Here is a 19,959-nt window from a genome sequence, read left to right as displayed (position 1 = left end):
CGAAGTGGGAAAAACTTCCCACCTCGCCCTAAAGGCCAGGTTGTTTTGTGTGCTTTGATAAAAAAGACCTCTAACAAGAACTTCATGATTTAGCAAAGAATGAAAAATTGATGATTTCCCATAAACTAAGTATCGAAAAACGTCAGCTACCAAAACAAAGCCAAAAAACACAATTTGCAAGCAACAATAACCAATTTAGAAGAAAAACTACATCAGAACTGAATAACAATTAAAAATTTTTTTTTTAAATTTTTAAGGTTTACAGCTTACTACTCTCCTAAGCAGGCCAATTTAGACACCTATTGAAGACCGCAAACAATATAAAAACTTACATTCAACAAAACGATACCATGCTAGGCCAAATTGACAGAGTATTTCAAGAAAAATTGTCAGAAACAATAAGCGAGCCCCAAAAAAATTAATATTTTTTTCAACTTCTTCAAGTTTAAACATCAGGAACTTGTTTATTAGGCCAAGTTGGCAAATCTACTCAACACTGCAAACAAGGTTATTAAGTGTTCATGAAAAAAGACAATGCCCGTACTATTTGGTACTGTAGTTTCGAAGAAATCATAAAATACATGAAGCGAACCCCGATTTCTGGGCTATTGGGAGAACCCCAAATTCTCGCAAAATTATGCAAAACGACCAAAAATTGTACCACTCGGACACTTCGGAACGCAATTCAAGTCCACTAAGTAGTTACTGAAGACCCAAGACCCCCATTGCGAATTGGGAAAAACTTCCCACCTCGCCCTAAAGGCCAGGTTGTTTTGTGTGCTTTGATAAAAAAGACCTCTAACAAGAACTTCATGATTTAGCAAAGAATGAAAAATTGATGATTTCCCATAAACTAAGTATCGAAAAACGTCAGCTACCAAAACAAAGCCAAAAAACACAATTTGCAAGCAACAATAACCAATTTAGAAGAAAAACTACATCAGAACTAAATAACAATTAAAAAAATTTTTTTTAAAATTTTTAAGGTTTACAGCTTACTACTGTCCTGAGCAGGCCAATTTAGACACCTATTGAAGACCGCAAACAATATAAAAACTTACATTCAACAAAACGATACCACGCTGGGCCAAATTGACAGAGTATTTCAAGAAAAATTGTCAGAAACAATAAGCGAGCCCCAAAAAAATTAATATTTTCTTCAACTTCTTCAAGTTTAAACATCAGGAACTTGTTTATTAGGCCGAGTTGGCAAATCTACTCAACACTGCAAACAAGGTTATTAAGTGTTCATCGAAAAAGACAATGCCCGTACTATTTGGTACTGTAGTTTCGAAGAAATCATAAAATACATGAAGCGAACCCCGATTTCTGGGCTATTGGGAGAACCCCAAATTCTCGCAAAATTATGCAAAACGACTAAAAATTGTACCACTCGGACACTTCGGAACGCAATTCAAGTCCACTAAGTAGTTACTGAAGACCCAAAACCCCCATTGCGAAGTGGGAAAAACTTCCCACCTCGCCCTAAAGGCCAGGTTGTTTTGTGTGCTTTGATAAAAAAGACCTCTAACAAGAACTTCATGATTTAGCAAAGAATGATAAATTGATGATTTCCCATAAACTAAGTATGGAAAAACGTCGGCGACCAAAACAAAGCCAAAATAACACAATTTGCAAGCAACAATAACCAATTTAGAAGAAAAACTACATCAGAACTGAATAACAATTAAAAATTTTCTTTTTTTAAAGTTTTTAAGATTTACAGCTTACTACTGTCCTGAGCAGGCCAATTTAGACACCTATTTAAGACCGCAAGCAATATAAAAACTTACATTCAACAAAACGATACCATGCTGGGCCAAATTGACAGAGTAGTTCAAGAAAAATCGTCAGAAACAATAAGCGAGCCCCAAAAAAATTAATGTTTACTTCAACTTCTTCAAGTTTAAACATCAGTAACTTGTTTATTAGGCCGAGTTGGCAAATCTAACCAACACTGCAAACAACGTCATTAAGTGTTCATCAAAAAAGACAATGACCGTTCAAATTGGTACTGTAGTTTTGGAGAAATCGTCAAACACATGAAGCGTACCTGCGATTTTTGAGCTAATGGGAGACACCAACTTCTCAAGCAATTAAGCAGAACGACTAAAAACGGTGCAAAGTGGACAATTCTGAACGTAGTTCAAGTCCACTCAGTAGTTATGAACTCCCAAGACCTCTACTGTGAACAGGGAGAAACTTCCCAGCTCGCCCCTGAGGCCGGTGTCTTTTGTGTGATTTGACAAAAAAAAGAACTCGAACAAGAATTATTAAAAGCACCATAGAACCGAGATGTCATCTCTTTGAAACAATTTTTTTCTTTCTATGAGATGACTATAGGATTGGTTGAACGAACTAATATGTCGTTTTAAAAATTAGTTTGTTGTGCTACATTGCAAAATATCACTAATAAAAAACTCCGACTGTTCCTTTCTCTTTGACCCAAAAAGAAGCACTACCTAACATAAGATCAAAAACAGAGCTAATGTTTGATTTACCAGAAAGTCAAGGTTGATTTTCTTAGATGAAGATTGAACTATAAATCGAATGAAAGAAGAACAAAAGATGAATTTTCAAAAACACCGATTTTTTTTAAATGAAAAGACTTCAAGAACATTAACACCAATAGCTATCAACTGAAGGCATCATGGGTTAATTTAAATTTCCTTAGGAAGATACTTAGACTTCAATTTAATTGGAATTTTTTTACGACAACAAAAAAATGCTAAATTACGGACAGGATCAGTAACAAAAAGAACCAACTGTTTGTTTCTCTAAAAATAATTTGTTTTAATGAAAGATGAGAAAAAGATCGAAATATTTTTCTTTTTTAATAGGTAAATTGAACTTTAAAAAGGTGGATTTGATTGCCTCGAGTTATTTCTATTTATTTGTCGGAAAGTTGTATGTGAATTCAAAATCTTGCAACAATCTTGCAAGATTCTTGCAAGATTTCACATTCAAAAGGCGTTGACGAGAAAAGTCATTTATTTTCAGTTTTGCTGATCAAGAATTCTGATATCAGTCATGATATTTGGTTTTCAGTTAGTTTTAGCTACCAAAAACACATAAAAATTTTTTCCGGAATTCAAAATCTTGCAAGAATTTTGAATTTTTTTTCATTGAATTGGGCTTCGTAACTTGTTCAGTAAACAAAAACTTGCTTCAAAGATGTTTCCTAAAACACTTGTACCCAGATTTATTTTTTGGCCTTGATTGATATCTTGCAAGATTCTTGCAAGAATCTTGCAAGTTTTGAATTATCTTGCAAGATTCTTGCAAGATTTGAATCCGCTCATCACTAGGGTGAGCACAAATTTTTTATGACCCCCAGGCGCACGTGCTATTTTCTTACATAGTAACGTGCTATATAACAACTTATAATTTGTAACTGGGGGTCATAAAAAACACGGGGGGCCGAAACAATAGATTCAATTTCTTTATAACATTTGTTACTTTTTTTATCAAATCGTTTTGGCTCTCCTTCATTTCTATCTGATTTTGTACTTGCTGCAATTTTTTCGCAGCACAGAAGACTCATATAAAATTAATTCTTCGGTTTGTAATTTTACTTGATGATTAGCCTCTTATATTTTTCTTTTATTTTCCTTATGGGTTCTGCATTCTACCGTTACTTGATGTATTTTGCTAGGGGAAATTGCAAAAATTTACACTGCAATCGGTGAGCAATGGATGTCAAGGTCAGATTCTCAAATTGAAGAAGTCATTTTAATTGAACGTCAGAGCCTGCTGACAAATTTACAAATGGAATATACAAGGTCAATTATTTACAGAGTGTAGTTGTTTCATTTAATTTGTGAGTCTATAATTTTTTGAGGTGGAGAGTTTTAAAAACGAGGCGCAATCAAGTATATGATCATCTGATAAACTTTTTCTCACAAAACCTGCAGACGCACAAGTTCTGCTTTTTTATCAGCCTTCCAAGCTGCTGAAATAGTTGAGCAGACAATTTCCATACAACAACGCGATCTCTCTTCTGTGTTTGGTGGGGAATATTTCAGCCGAATGCTGCTACCACGTGCACTAGATCGCGGCGTACAAACCGGATCGAGGTTTGGCGGTAAATTTTCGTAAGAAATGCGGTGAAATGCGGTGAAAAAAAATTATTTTCACCACGTATTTCTCAAAAATAATTTCACATCTTTTTGCGTTGAAATTTTTATTTTCACTGCGTTCTGTATTCTTACAAAGAAGAATCGGGCCCACACGAGCTCGAACCTCTGAACTCCTGCTTGCCTTTTACTGCTTAGTCCACTGCGCCAACTGTCACGAATATCTTGCAAATTCCACGTGAATTTAAATCAGATTGAGTAATCTTTGGAAATCATATTCGGTGAATTTTTGTAAGAAATGCGGTGAATTTCGCGGTTAATTTTTTGTAAATGCGGTGAAATTTGGTGAATTATTTTTTTTCACCGCATTTCTTAAAATATTTTGCCACAAAAGTCGATGCGGTGAAATTTTGTAAGAAATGCGGTGAAATATTTATTTTCACCGCATTTACAAAAATTTACCGCATTCACTGCATTTCTAACAAAAATTTACCCAAAAACGGCCCGGTAAATTACCTCTAATTCATCACGTTCCAACTCGTAGTTTGGATCAGCAAAAAAGACTAAAAAGTAAGGATGATAGTTTGTATCCCTTAGCAACACCAGTTTCATGCTTTATTTCGTTCGATAGCGTTTCTTCAGCTAATAATTGTTGCAGGTTGCACCTATGAACTGATTGCAATGTTTTTATGTTCCCTCGGAGCAACATTTTAACAAGTTTTGATATCAACAGATTCCGATCAATAAAGTCAACTGCCTTTTCGTAATCGATTAAGCATTTTCCTTACTTTTCGGTTTCATTTTGATTGCTTTTTGAAGATGTGAGGCTGCATTAATTGTCGAGAGGGCACGTATTGGCCTGGCAATAGTTTTACGCAATTTTCTGACCACTTTTGTTATTTCAGATTCTGAGATTGGATATTTCAATGCCACCGTGATACTTAGAAATTTTCGTTTAAGACATGATGTGTGAATAAAATCTGCTTTCTGTAACTATCCTCTTCTTTGTAACTATTCCGAAAGGAAATTTAGTTCAACGAATAGGGAGCTTAAAGCAAAAGAATGGAAAAATAAAGAGGAGAAAATGGAACCGATATAATGCTGAGAGAGGAAGGTTTTTGTAAATTTCCAGTTGGGACAGTAATGCTCTCCTGATATACAAAATTTTTTTACAGCTTCCTCATCAGTTTTTCCGAAGAAATCAATATATCAGCTTTCTCGGTAACCAATGATGTTTTAGGTTACAAGTTCTTGGTTGGTGAAAATGAATAATTGAGTTGTAACTTTTTTATGTTAATTTTTGTTGCCCTTTACATAGCTTTTTTTCTTAGCTTTGTTTTCCCTCTCCCATCTTTTGCTTCAAGATTCCTTCGGATGTATTGTAAAGAATTAAAAAGTGCCCATTTGACCATGTGTTTCTGCTTGAGTTTGTCAAGACTTTTGAACATTATGCTGTCTGTTTGACGTCTTGTGGCATGTTTTTCTGGGAAGGGCCCGTTTTATTATAACAAAGTGAAATTAAGTTGCATATTTTTATCTTCAATTTCCTTTATTTTTAGTTTCTGGGTATGGGTTAGAGAGTCCAAAATGGTGTCAATAATTGACCGAAGCGATTCGGATAGGCTTAGTTTACGGAACAGTGCATCTGCGTTTTCGGACTACCCTAATACAGATGCTCAAAAAGAAGAATGGCGGAAATCGATTCGGGAGACAGTGGAGAAGGCCATTGCTTCAAAAGTCGAGCAACGCCTGGATACTCCTCCTCTGGAACGAATGAGGCGGAGACAGAAAGAAGCCAGATTGAAGAAAGAGGAGCAAATGCGGGTATTCCTAGTAGTTGTGTCCTTTTTGTGGCATGGTGATTCATTTAATTGCCAGTTGATATTGATCACAAAGCGAGATCCCCTAAATGGCGTCTTTCTTGAAAAAATTGAGTTCTAATAAAATTGATCTAACTCTGTTCCCTAAGCTTAGTGGGCATATACTTTTACCCCTCCCTCACCCCACGCGCACGTGCTATTTTTTATGTAGTAACGAGCTATAAAACAACACATGGAAGATTCTCTGAAAAAAAGCTGCACGTGCCCTTTAACTACGACGACATGGGCAGTGTACCTACAGCTGCGGCTGTGAATTCTCTACAAAAACAACGACAGTAACATGAACTGTAATGGGGAGGTATAAAAACACGGAGGGGGGGACATATCCTAAAATGGTGTCCCTCTAGATGACTAGCATCGGTCAGCATTGACGATGAGGGCTGGGGCCATCTGTAGCTTTCATAAAATAACTAAGCTGTAAAAGATCCATAGATATCTATATAAAAAATTCAAAAAGATGAAGGATTTCAAAAATTTTTGGTGGTTATCCGATGTTGTGTTGAGCTAATTGCTTATAAACACTGAACTAATTGTTGTTTGTTTTTCAGTCTGATTACCAATTATCCTGTTGTTTTTGTGAACAAATGCAAATTGATTTTGGCAGTTACACTAATAGAATAAATACAAAGTACACTTTTCTGTTCAGGCTTTACTTGTTAGACTTTCTTGACATAAAAATACAAAAGATGTTTATGGTCACTTTTCAGTAAATGCGAATTTCAGAATCCTTAACGTATTATGAAATGGCTTCTGGTCGTTTTCATACAATTTGTTTTGTACTACGAATTTTTCTTCTGATCGTTATTATGTCTGACCATTTGAGTGCTGTCCTCAAAAATTAGATGAACAGATAAAGCCAAGATGGCATTAAGTTCTCTTAGAGCCTTAAGGCTCACTTATCTCTAAGTATGCGATTCACCAATATTGTTGAAGGGACATAAATTCATGTTTTGAAGGGCGGTCCTCAGAACTTGACCTTCCCCCACTTAACCGTCTTCCCCCTCATTTCCTCCTTCCTGCCCCCTCATCCTAACCTCCTCTTCGCATTTTTCCCCCCACTCCACATCCTCAATCTCACTATAGCCTTCCCTAAGCCACAGCTGGCTACTGACGAAGCCGTACACTGGTCAGTTGTTTGAGAGCAATTCGGTTGACGTTAGTCGGTTGTTTGATCATTTGATAGCAGATCAACCTTTCCTAAGAATTTTCGTATTCTGATTCCTAAAAGTTGAAGAGAAAACATAACCAAATCTTCGACGCTATTTTTTTTGAAAATATCTCCTCCCGTAGTTGCTGTAGCTGCTGCACAGACTTTTAATTCGCAGGTAATTCTGGCGGGATAACGCTCTTTTTGCCATTTTAAACTGGTACCTGTGCTGCATTTGTATCATAAAAAAATAGATATTTTAGTAGTAATATGACTGCCTAACCACAACTTGCTTGTGGTGCGGCGAACTTTCTGCATCTACGCCATGGTGAATGGCATGCGGTCCCTGGGTTAGGGAGCCAGGAGGGGCATCGTCAACATCAGGGAAAAGGGGCAAGAAAGGCGGTTTATTCAGTGCAGTGTGGTTGTTTTGCTATTAGGTCCACCCAGTTATTGGACTGATGGTATTAGGTCCTGCCATTTAGCTATCTCTTCTGGTCTTTCCCACTGGTCAATCACTTTCAGGTCCATGGTGTTCGTAGTGCAGTTGAAAATGTGGTTCACGTCATGTGGTGCTACTTCACATTGGGGACAGTGGTTATCGACATTGCTACAGATCCTACTCAAGTAAGAGTTTAGCAGAGCAGTATCCAGTTCTCAGTTGTGCTAATCGTATAGATGCAATTTGTGGCAGTGTTTGTTCTTCTGCTATCTTTTTTGGGATCCTGCCGTGTTGCTTACTGTCTTTTTCAACTCAGTATGGATTCAACATGTGTTGAAACGTTTTGAGCGCATTTTCGTATTCTTTTTGATTTAATTGCTCTTTATTAATTGAATGCTGTTTCACGCGGTCCCTCTAAGTCTCATTTAATGTCGGTCTCATGTGACCAAAATTGGTTTAGTAGGTTGTTTTGTGATCAGCACCGTGGCTCTGATAACTGCCGACCTGAAGTTGCTCTGCTAACATTTTTGTGAGCTTTAACATGCCGCATTTCACCATCATAGTGTAAGTCATCGATTTGAGACCTTTTTGCACAGCCAGTAACTGTGCGAAGAGCACTATTTTTTGTGTTTGCAGGTGGTTCCAGTATGCATTGTTTATTGTGGAAGCCGAAATTGCAGCACTGTATTTCAGAACTCTCCGACCGATAGCTTTGTAAGTCACCGAGAGTGTCTTATGTGCAGCCTCAGTCGTTACCAGCAATCTTTTTGATTGTTTTTGTGCTTTTGTAATTTTTCTTTGGTACTCCTTGCATGTGCTCCACGTTGTGAACACAATTGTACTTGATTTATCAGCTGATAGTTGAGTTTTTTTTATGTTAGCCAGTTTTGTAAAATGTTCAGGTAGGGAGTATCATATCACGTAATTTTTCAACCTGTGAGAGATGTAGTTAAAGTTAGGTCATCCGACTTAAACTTGATGTTTATAACTTTCGGGGTATAGACAGCTTGCTCATGTAGACATTGAACATTGACGATAATTTACCACCTTGGCGGACACTTTGTTTGACTTTTCTTCACTTTGTTTTTTATAGTTATATTCTACGTTAGAAAAACCTGCCCTGTAAATGTGAAGCGACCCATCTCGAAAATGTCTCTTAGTAGTAGGCTGTGATCAACCGTTTCGAAAGCGGCGGTGCGAGCTAAGGCTACTAGTAGAGTACGATTCCAAGGTTTCTTTTGATTAAGGCCTCTTTGTTAGTAGTTAGTGACAATTTTGAGAGCTGTTGATGTGGAGTGCGCATGTCAAAAGCCGTGTTGATGTTCTATTAGTAGATATTCTACAAAATTTTTTAGTAAGAGTTTTTCTGTTGGTTTTGCGATGGGGGAGAGTAGTGCAATTGGTCTGAAGCTTTTAGATTCGTCTATTGGTTTTCCCGGCTTGTGTAGGGGTATAACCCGTCAACTTTCCAGACGATCGGGGTTTTTGCATTAAAGGTTTATGCTAGCAGTGAGGTATCTGAGTGCTATGGGGTTGAGATGATGTAGATGGATTGGGGCTTTTCTATCTGGGCCCAGCGCCTTATTTTTTTGTGTTTTTGTAGTTTCTCCTGCTGTGTTATACTTAAACATTCTGCTCTTTATCTTCAGTTCTCAAATATGGACGCCTCTACGTGGCAGAACTACGAGAAGATAACTGCTCTCAGGATCCATGCACTCTGTACACAGAAAGCGAGAAACGGGTTTTTCCGGCGGGATTAGGTAAGCCCAGTCTCTCTGGTCCTCAGCTGGTATTTGACTGGGAGACTCATACTCGCTTTGCTTCTTCTCATCCTCAGTGGCATTGAATCCAACTCCAGCCTAACGTCTTTTGCTATTTGTTATCATAGCAACTGGAATCAATATCGCTAGTGCGGCCGCGAAAGATGGGTAAAACTGAATTGCAGCAAATTACAGTCCATAGAGCAATGAAACAACAAGTTTGACTGTAAGTGCTGCTCCTGGTGCAAGATAATAGAAGCAAATCCTTCAAAGCAAAGTTCCCACTCACGACAATACACACCTCAAGATCCTTCAACTGAATTGTAATGGTTCGAAGCAAAAACTAGACATCATATACTGGATCCAGAAGAATAACAGTAGTAATATAGTGAGCTACACTCCCCGGGGGGGGGGGGGGGGGGTGAGGTCCCCCATGTATTAAGATAGGGTATAGCGTATTTTTCGGGATTTGGGTCCTCCGTAACGTATTAAGATAGGGAATGAATTAGCATGTATTAAGATTAGGTATAGCGGCGTTAATGTATTAAGATTGGGTATAGCCGCCATGTATTAAGATTAGTTATAGCCGGCGACATGTATTAAGATTATGCGCCGACATGTATTAAGATTAGTAATAGCCGCCGACATGTATTGAGATTAGTAATAGCCGCCGACATGTATTAAGATTAGTAATAGCCTTCGACATGTTTTAAGATTAGTAATAGCCGCCGACATGTATTAAGATTAGTAATAGCCGCGGACATGTATTGATTAGGTGCCGCCATGTATTAAGATAGGGTATGGGTTTTGTGTATGTATTTGTGCATGTACATTTTCTAGTAGTATAGTCGGTGCAAATGTGGGGGGTAGGTTCGGAGACGCTCCTGATTGGCTGAAATTTTGAGGGGAAAATATCAATATTTGTGTAGTTATTAAGTGTTTACTTGAGAACAATAGAATTGGCGTGGGTAATTAATTGCTGTAATTATGTGAGGTGTAATTATGTGACAGGTTGAATTTTGTTTACAAATTTTATGTTATTAAATTGTGAAATTAATTGGTGGGGGTTTTCAATTACCCTAGTTATCTGAGGGGTAATTATGTGACATGTTGAATTTTTATTTTTAAATTTTAGGTCAATTGCAAAGATTGTTCCCCTAATTGTTTGAATCAATTGTGTAACAAATGTCTTTTGCGCGCTCATTAATTGGAAAAAGTCAAGATAGCAAGAGGTAGTTTCGATCTACCGTCCTCCGGGTTATGGGCCCAGCGCGCTCCCACTGCGCCATCTTGCTTAATACATGCTTATATGCATTATTTTTTGTACATTATTTGAAAAAAGATGTTAAATAAAAGAAAAAAATGAATTAAAATAGTATAAAATGACAGACACAGTACAAATTATGAGCATCAAAATACAAAATTACGCAATCATTTACAATTAATTGTATAAATTTCAATGAACATCAAGGTACACTTAGCCGAGTGGTTAATAAAGTTCGATAAAAAAAGTTTAGAAAACTCACGAGAAACAGTTACGAGAAACATATACTATCGACTTTATTAACTTCAGCTTACTAAATACCAAAATGAACACTACTACATATAGTTACTTATAAAATTTAACACGTGTACATCATGAATATTGTTCAAGTTGGTTTGGAAAAACTTAAATAGTTGAAATGCTGCAAAAATTGCGTAGAATCCACACAAATTTTGCATCTTCTGAAGTGGTCGATGTATTATTTTTTGGTACTTTTTACCTAAAAATTTGTAATGTGTTACTGATCGAGCCAGAGAATCCGCATAATAGTAACTTCTGTTGAGTCGAGCAATCAATATCCAATGTTCACCGACTTCTTTACTCGAAGCAGTGTTAATGATTGCAAAGCTGAATTTGGGTAAATTTGGAATGAAATCTGCTGGAAACGATCCAATGTGTTTGAATTTTAGCTCAGGAATGCGTTCAATAATTTGTTGAAGAGATTGATTATCCATGACAAATAATCTTCTGTTTCAATTCGCAAGCTCCGTTTGAACAGGGATTTCTCACATTACAATCAAGTTGAAATGATTCGTTCTTTTCAATAAAGCAACAATCTTTAGATTGGGGAAATTTACGTATCAGATCTCCTGTAGATTTACTTACTCTGTCTTCACTATTACCTGTGACATCGGGATGAAAGATAATAATGATGATTAAAAGTCCCAGGAATACTGCACAAATAAGGTATACATATAAGTTTGGAGTAGGTCTACCCCAATTTTCATCCATTCCCTATCTTGATATTATAGTGTGAAAAGGGTTGCAACTGGGCGATGAAAGTACATATCCAACAAATGTTCCAACGCAGAAGGCAATAATATAAAAACCATAAAAAATTGAGAAGAAAATTAAAAAATCTTGATTAATGCAGAGTTCTTCAGACATTCTTAGCAACTGTTCCAAACTGATCAATTTTAACTGTTGAGATTCGTTCTCCGAGAACAATTAACTCGGTAACATTGGTTAGCGGACGTTCAAAGAACATTTCTAAATGAAGACTTTCCCCACTGAGTTCAGGATAATGAACATTTTCACCAGCATCTTGGAGTGATGTGAGATCGAATACAAGCACATAATGATCTGTGAAGAAATCATTCGGTAACGCAGGAATTTCTTCGTTGAAGTTCATTGCCTTCATTGTTGTAACATAAGCTCTACAATTGTTGGTTGTATCAATTGAGACAACAGCTCTCCCCCCTCGAACAATTCTCAGCTCCCGCAGTCCAAACTTTCGATAATGAAAAGGATTTGTTTGAAAATGTCCGGTGAATGCTGAATTAGTGTTCATTGCTATTGCAATTCGTCTGATTGGGGCATTATTGAAAACATTTTCCTGAATAAATTGATTTTGTCCAGAAGGAATAATAAATGTTCGCGCAATTGTCTCCATAAAATTATAGCAAGCTGGTTGATGTGTTAGTTGATACTTGATTGTCTGGTGATAGACCTCATTAACGACAACACGTCTCGTAAAAAGTGAACAGTCAAGAACTCTAAGGGAAACATGTGGATTGTAGGAAATCATGTAAAAATTTGGTCTCGCTCGAATCAATTTGAGTCTAATTTTTGTATTTGGAAGTAATAATTTTTCACATTGAAATAAGTCGATTGCAAGTTTACCATATAAGGTAACCCCATCTTTCAACAAAAGCTCTTCTTCCCTATCTATGAACGGACTTTTTTCATAATCACTAGGATCTTTCTCAAATTCGTATCCATGACAAGCCAAAATTCCTTCATTATCCATTGTAGAAGCATTGAATTCATTGGATATCAGAGCTTTGTGGCCATAGAGTCCGTTAGAGTTGTACACTTGTTGATTGTTTAAATACACTTCGCAGTTGGAGAAAAGAGAGTGTAACAAGTTGTTGACATGAGTCAAATATTGTAAATCATCATCAGTGAAAGTCATACCCATATCTGGTTTTCCATGCTCCTCTTTTTTCATGAAATCGTCAAATAATCTTCCCTTTTGTAATCCAACTTTAATTTGTAAATGAATATCTCTCATATCGAGATAAATACTTCTATCTGTTCCAAATTCAAATTCAATGCTGCTTTCATCCAATGAAGTGCTGGGATAAACTTCTTGAATATGGGATGATTCAATTGGTTCCAAAACCGGAATTTTGTCAAAAATCTCCAAGCAAGAATTTGTAAAGTGTCCATAACGGAAATTACTGTCATTTGTTGAACTGGTATTCATTTTAGTTTGGTAAAAATATCCCTCCTAGTTCGACGACGTCGACTGATTTTTGGCGAGCGTTTTCGAATAATACGTCGTTTTCTAGGTTTTCCTCCTCCTAGTTGTTTACGTAAAGTTTTCTTTCCAACATCTGTGGCTGCAGATTTGAACTTTTTCCTTCCAGCTAATACATTTCCGATTTCTGGCGCAGCTAATTCAATCAAGTCAGCACCAACTCTTTTAGCTGCTGGTACAACATATCGTCTCAAAAAAGGAATTGCAGTTCTCCCAATTGTTTGTGCTAAAGCTCCAAATCCTCTTCCCCTTTGTCTTGAATAACCACGAAAATACGGTAAATCACTGTCTGCAACCATTTTTTGTAAACTTAATTTTAAAAATGATTGTCTGAAGCTCTTCTGAACATCAATACAGCTCTTGTTACACCTACTGAATTGAAGGGAACTTTTTCACCGTATGAGTCGCGGAGCTCAAGTTTAATGCTGTGGAAAGAATTTTTAAGAATTTTTTTAAATTGTAGATTTGGGAAGTTTTGATAATTCATATATTGTCCAGTAGATATTATGTCTCCATTCTTAATTTTAGAAATAAACGGAATACATCTCAAAAGCGCGGCTTTTGTATCACCTACAATATTGTATTCAACAATATCGCTGTATATAATGAGAGTATGAATTCGAACAATATCATAGGGAAATTTAGGAAAATGTGGTCCAGCACCACTCATAAAAACACCCATTCCGTAAACAGCTTCCTCACACCCAAATACGTGACAGAGATCAGTACTGAAGATAACTAGTAACGAGTTTTCATTAGGAAGGCTTAGGGATATTCTCTGTGTAATTCTGTTGACTTTTAATTTGATTGGGGTTTTCTCATACTTTTCTCTTTCCTGAATTTGTTTGTTCATTTCGTTCACAATATCAGATATTGATGGATTTAGTCCTGCATCAATTGTATAATAATCGGAAGGTTTTGTATCTGGAGTTGCAGCATCTAGATAGAAAAATTTTCCATCTGTGATATTCTGGTACAAAGATGGATATGATAGTTCGGTTATTGCCACCTCCCATTCTCCTTCAAGGTTAATCTGTTCGGGAAGGAAATTGGTAAAAGAACTCAATGTATTATTTGGATAACAATCAAAGGATGCGTTGGAAACCAGCTCTACCGTAAAAGAGTTCATCACTAAATGATACACTTTGAGAGCTCTTGTTCATAAAATTTTCCTAGTATTTCATCACCCTGCTCTCCCTTGAGGTTGTATGTTGGAGGTTTGTACGTAGCAATCTTAACAATTTCAAAGATTTCACTCGTGAACTGTGACTTGTATCCTTTTCTAAAAGGAATATCGTATTTCGAAATTCGTACTTTATCCCCTACTTTAAACCGAGGTTTTTTGTATTGTCTGATGGGATTTTTGTAAAAAATTGATAAAAAGTCTTTGTTTTTTACCTCTTTTGGAGCTTTACCTGTAGATCTATTTACTCTACTATTCATTGTATTTAGGAAAGATCCCATTTTTACAAGGTACTTATGCCCGTTTTCTTCCATGAAGCGATAAATATTGTTTTTCAAAGATCTGATAGCTCTCTCAGCTACGGCAGCTTTTGTTTCACTTCTCGTTGAATAAATTTTAATTTTCTTTTCTCCACAAAATTTCCGAAATTCGCCACCAAACTCTGTTCCTTGATCAACCCATACTTTTTGTGGGATGTTGTTTTTTCGTAGCATTTTTTTGAAAGCTGCTACAGCATCTGTAGAATACTTTGATTTCATTGGTTGAACACGGACAAAACGAGAAAATACATCAACGCAGATTAATAGATACTTTACTCCGTTATTAAACTCTGACAATTTGTCCATAAAAGCTAAATCAAGACACCAAATTTCATTTATCCGCTTTGCAAATGCAGGTAATCGTCTAAAATGTCGATTTGCTTGACGGTATTTTGTATAGGAATTTTTAGTGTGGAGAAAGGAAATAACCTTGCCTCTTGATAAACCGCTCGCTTTTTGAAGATTTCTAACCGATCCAAATGCAGCTTTTCCTTCTTTGTATAATCGTTGAAGTTTCGCTTTTTCAGATTTTGAAAGGGATCCAACTCCCTCTGTCTTTGCTTTTGGCATCCTTGTTTACAATTTTGCTCGGACTTATCCCTGTAGCATCAAGTATTGTGTAATATATATCAGGAAATGCAATATTTTTTCTCTTCAATGCGTAAATAAAGTCGGTAAATGCTACATTTGTATCTCTTCCATCCAGTAAAATGGAGTCACTGAGGGACAGCTTGATTCGAGGACATTTGAGTATTTGATCTACAACTGACTCGTTTTTGAATGATTTTGTGTTAGTGGTGATGTCCTTGTGAAGAGAATCTAAATTTTGCGGAACGAAGTTAACTTTTTCCTCACTCTCGTCCAATTTATACACATGTAATTTGATTTTTTGTTCGTAAAGCTGTTGAGGAATCAAAACAAACTGTTCCATTTCAAGAAAGACGGTTAATGATAGACGGAGTTAGAATTGATATAAGTTCTATTCCTTTCCTTGAACTTAAAATTGCTCTCCTTTTATTTATTCCAGTTCTTTTTAGAATAAGCTGATGAATTTCGTCTTGATACTTTTTTACGTCTCGTTTTTGAATATCTTGCAGTTCTCCTCTGAGCATGTTTACGATGCACTCGTTTAGGAACTGAATAAATTCTTTCGGACAATTTTTTAGGTAAGTTCTTTTGAGGTTCCGGGAATAACTTTGGAACGTTGTCAGAGTAGAGAGATGTTGTGTGCTCATCACTCAAAAATGTTGTCTGCTGTTTATATTGTGGAAGGAAAAAAATTGAAGGAATCGATCCACTATTTGTACAAAATCGAAGAGAGTCGACTGTTTTGGGAGTTAAATCAATAAGTAAATGACCATAAGGAATAGAAGTTGCTTTGGTATACCAATCTTTTAATTGTGAACCTAATCCCAACTGTTGGCTCAGAGTGTTTATTTGCAGTACATCTCTAGGAGATTTGAACAAGACGATATGAGTATTTTGTAACTCTATATCTCTTCCTAATCTACTCTGATGAAATAAATTGTGTTTGATGTATATTGTGCTGAGTCCTTTATGTCTTCCAGCTGTTGCAATTTTAACGAAATCTTTAGAGCTGGAAATCTCCTCACAAGAGTCGTCAAAAATTAACAGATACTTTGTTCCGTTATTTGGGAGGTTTTGAATAAGCTCAAAGTCAACTCCTTCTATGAACTCAATTTTTTTAACATCTTTAGACATTAAATCATAGAGAGATTGATAATGTTGATAGAAGTAGTAAATTTTGTCGAACTCTGGTTGAAAAGTTCCAATTGTTAACCATTCATGTATAAGATGAGATTTCCCAGATCCGCTTGGACCAACCAATGAAATAAAAATTCGTTCTTTTGTGGAAATTATCTTGTTCATAATTTAGGTGAAGGTAAAATATAACCAACTGTACTAGAAACGATTGCAATCCAAACTGTTGTTTCTTCACACGTTGTAGCCAATGTTATTCGTACTATACAACAGACAAGAATTACGAGTATAACAAAAAATTGGGACAGAAAAACGACTAGAGACCTATTACAAGTCTGTCCAAAACATTTCCATGATTGTCGTTCCTGATTATTATCATCAAAGACAAAATTACCCAAATTTAATCCTTTATCTGTATGCTCAGTCATTTAAACGTAATCATTGAGACGATAGAGAAAATGTTTCAACTGAATTGTGATGTAAATAAATAAAAAAATAAGAGAAGCTTCTAAACATAAAAAAGAAACAAACAACAGCGACAGCCAAAACACTGTCTCTTCACAGGAATTAATAACAGAAAGCATAAAAAAGGAGAATAAATTCAAAATTAAGAAAAACGACAGAATTGAAATGAAGAATAACTGTGTAACGCTAGGACAAAATTTGTTCAACTTTCTCATTTTTGAAGCAACTTTTCTATGTTTTGTAGGCGAAAAAAATGATTTTAAAAATTAATTAAAAGACAATATGATACATTACAATCAAAGTATATAAAAATTTTTACAAATATTAAATTTTGTCAAAAAAATTAAGAACCCAAGTTCCATAAGCATAAGCTTTCTTCTCTGCACAGTGCAATGTTTTCTTGTGTCGGTAGGGGTAGTTACTACATTCCCAGATTGTATCTTCGTTGGAAATCAACTTAGAGGCTTTTGGACATCCAAAATCGTCCAAATTTTCCACATCCTTACACAAATAATTGGATAGGATTTTACATTTCTCCAATCCTTTGGCAAAGTATTCGGTTGTAGGAGAACAATGTTGATGAATTATGGTTGGAAGATCTGAGTAATCAACTTTTCCATTATTCCAGTTTATTCCATGTAAATTCTTTGTGTTCCACTTTGCTTGAAATGTTGGCTTGTAGTCATTAGGTGGGAGGAATGTATATCCTAACACAATTCCGTCCTTGAAAATTCCCAGCTCCTTGACAACTGTTCCCTCCAAGCACTCAATATCAAACACAACGAGAGTCATCCTCTTTTTAGCTGAGATAATTGACAAATGATTTACAATCTAGTATTTTAAAAATATGAGGATGACAAACTTTGATGTAGAGACAAAAGAATAATCCAGTTATATGACCTAGAAGACAGGAGCTGGTTAATTGCGGCAGCATGTAACAATAACCTGGTCCTTCGTCTGTTGTTGTTTTCACAGCTCCAGCAGAATCATGTAAAATTGCATGTAGACGAAAAATTTTTGATCTAGCTAAGAAAAAGTCCAAAAGAGAGTTTCCATATCCAATTCTTCCTCCGTGAGGAAACTTTTGATCAATTTCGTCCAAATCGACATTTCGGTCCCAAATTTTACACGCTGCGAGAAAACAGTTTTTACGTTTTTCGTTCGTAGGGAACATTGAAAGTATGCTTCCGTAACAATTGAAAATGTTTACCAGAGTAACAATATTCATTAACTCTGAGTTGTTTCGTCCAAAATAATGCAAGTCTTTTTGTAATTTTCTATATAGGAAAGAAGTGTTGGTAGATGATCTACTAGATTTTTATACTCCTCTTTTTTCAAATCAATCTTTGTAAGAAAACTCCACTGATATCCGTTCCAGCGATGTTGAGAAATGGAAAATTCTTGTTTGTCAGAACGATATGTTAGAGTTGTTCTGCGCAGCCCATTATGAATAACCCACTTGAATTCAGAAATTTGGGACTCTACGTCTAAATTATCCAAATTGGGAAAATTTTGCGCTTCAAGAACTGTATATGAATACCTTTTAAGCTCGTGATGTAACCTGACGTGAAAAACTTTTGATTTATCTCTGAGACTTAAGAAAATGTTTCTAGAGCATCCAATATCCCAACTCATTCTAAGAAGAAAAAAGTTTCAAATGAAAAAATGTTTACTGAAAGTCAAACACATATAATCACCAAATATTCATCATTCAATATAAAAAACATCATAATATTGCGCAGCAGTAGTTATTGAAATGTACATTGTTCAATATTAGAGAAGTCTTTAAGATTTTCAATGAGTTCCTTGAATTCTTCCATTTTATAGCTGACGTAAGTCACTTGCTTGAACTCATTGCTCTCTTTGCGACAAAATAGTCGGATCTGGACATAAACTGAAGCTGGATTGTCCTGAACGTACTGTATAAAGGTAACGTAGAGTCTTCGATTTTTTCCAATGCTGATCTCTCTTGCTTTGTGACATTGTTGCAGCACGTCTTCCATTTTTGGATTCTTCTCAAATTGAGCTGGATTTTCTCGAATTTCCCAGTCTCCATTCAGCAGATCGTTCTTCAGAAGACAAAATTTCTTGAATTCGTAATCTCCAATTCTCAGTTGTTGGTACTTTTCAAATGTTCCACATTTATCTTTTTTAAAGACTTGAAAAGTTGGTTCCGAGTAATTTTGTCCATTTCTAAATATTTGGGACACAGTAAATCTCCCAAATCTGTTTGGATGAGAACCAAAGTCAATATAAAATGGGACGGAATCAGTACCCAATTTAGGTTGTGAATCTGTAAACATTGATGGAGCGCTCGAGTAACAAGGAGATACTTTGGAGAGAGACATTTACGTAACTTGAGTAAGCTGCGAGAAGTTGATTAAATGATTTGCTTAAAAAATTAAGGGCCTCTACAACGCAGAATTTCCTTTTATGCTAATGACATCATTGTTTTCGCACAATTTCCTAAAAAGGAAGAGAAAAATGTGTGTATTTAGAATTCTTCCTTAAAAGGATTTCTAATCAGAAATTTTCAATAAAGAAAACTTTTGAATCATTATAGAAAAAGAGTCTTTGTGTTTAGCACGTCTGTGTTGCATTAGAGAGAAGTAGTGACGAAAATATTTTGAACAAGTAAAACATCGAAATTTATTAATCCGCTGTTTCTTGAATTGATTCATAGTTCAAATGAGATTTTAAATTGCACATAACAATTTCATTGGTTTCCTTATTTGGAATTTGAATTCCTTTATAATTTATAAGTTGATTTCCTTATTTGGAATTTGGTTTTATTTATAATAAATAAATTAGTTTCCTTATTTGGAATTTAAGTTCAAATAAGGAAATCAATTTCTTTAGAACTAAATAATATTACAGAATGGCAGCAGTTATGTGTCAGGTTTTACCACACTTTTACAAAAAATTCTGTGAAAAGGCGTTGTTTATATCTGTATCTGTCAAAGATTATAGACCATATATTCTTACAAGTGAATTTGTTGTTGCTTCACACAACAGTTTCTGTCCCCTGAAAACCTGTCGATATCACATTGTTCTCATTTCTTTCTCCATCGGAGACTTGCTTCAAAAACTGGAAGATCTCTCCTATTTATATCAGACAGTTGATTGTTTATATACATTATATAAACATCAATTTTTTG

General features: G+C 35.7%; 1 protein-coding gene across 1 annotated transcript in view; it reads left to right on the top strand.

Annotated features, from left to right (window-relative positions):
- Positions 1 to 5,638: 5,638 nt before the first annotated feature.
- The window catches only part of LOC142347891 (uncharacterized), a 218,330-nt gene continuing 204,009 nt past the window's right edge, over positions 5,639 to 19,959 (top strand). The window contains exon 1 of the mRNA XM_075399081.1: positions 5,639 to 5,900. Within this exon, the coding sequence (XP_075255196.1) occupies positions 5,664 to 5,900 (237 nt within the window). The 5' untranslated portion in view covers positions 5,639 to 5,663. The remainder of the gene's footprint in view (positions 5,901 to 19,959) is intronic.

This window comes from Convolutriloba macropyga, chromosome 1 (assembly GCF_964194025.1).
Source record: "Convolutriloba macropyga chromosome 1, txConMacr16.3, whole genome shotgun sequence".
NCBI classification, from domain to species: domain Eukaryota; kingdom Metazoa; phylum Xenacoelomorpha; order Acoela; family Convolutidae; genus Convolutriloba; species Convolutriloba macropyga.
The sequence above is the reverse complement of the archived record's forward strand: the minus strand, read 5'-3'. Positions and strand labels throughout refer to the sequence as shown.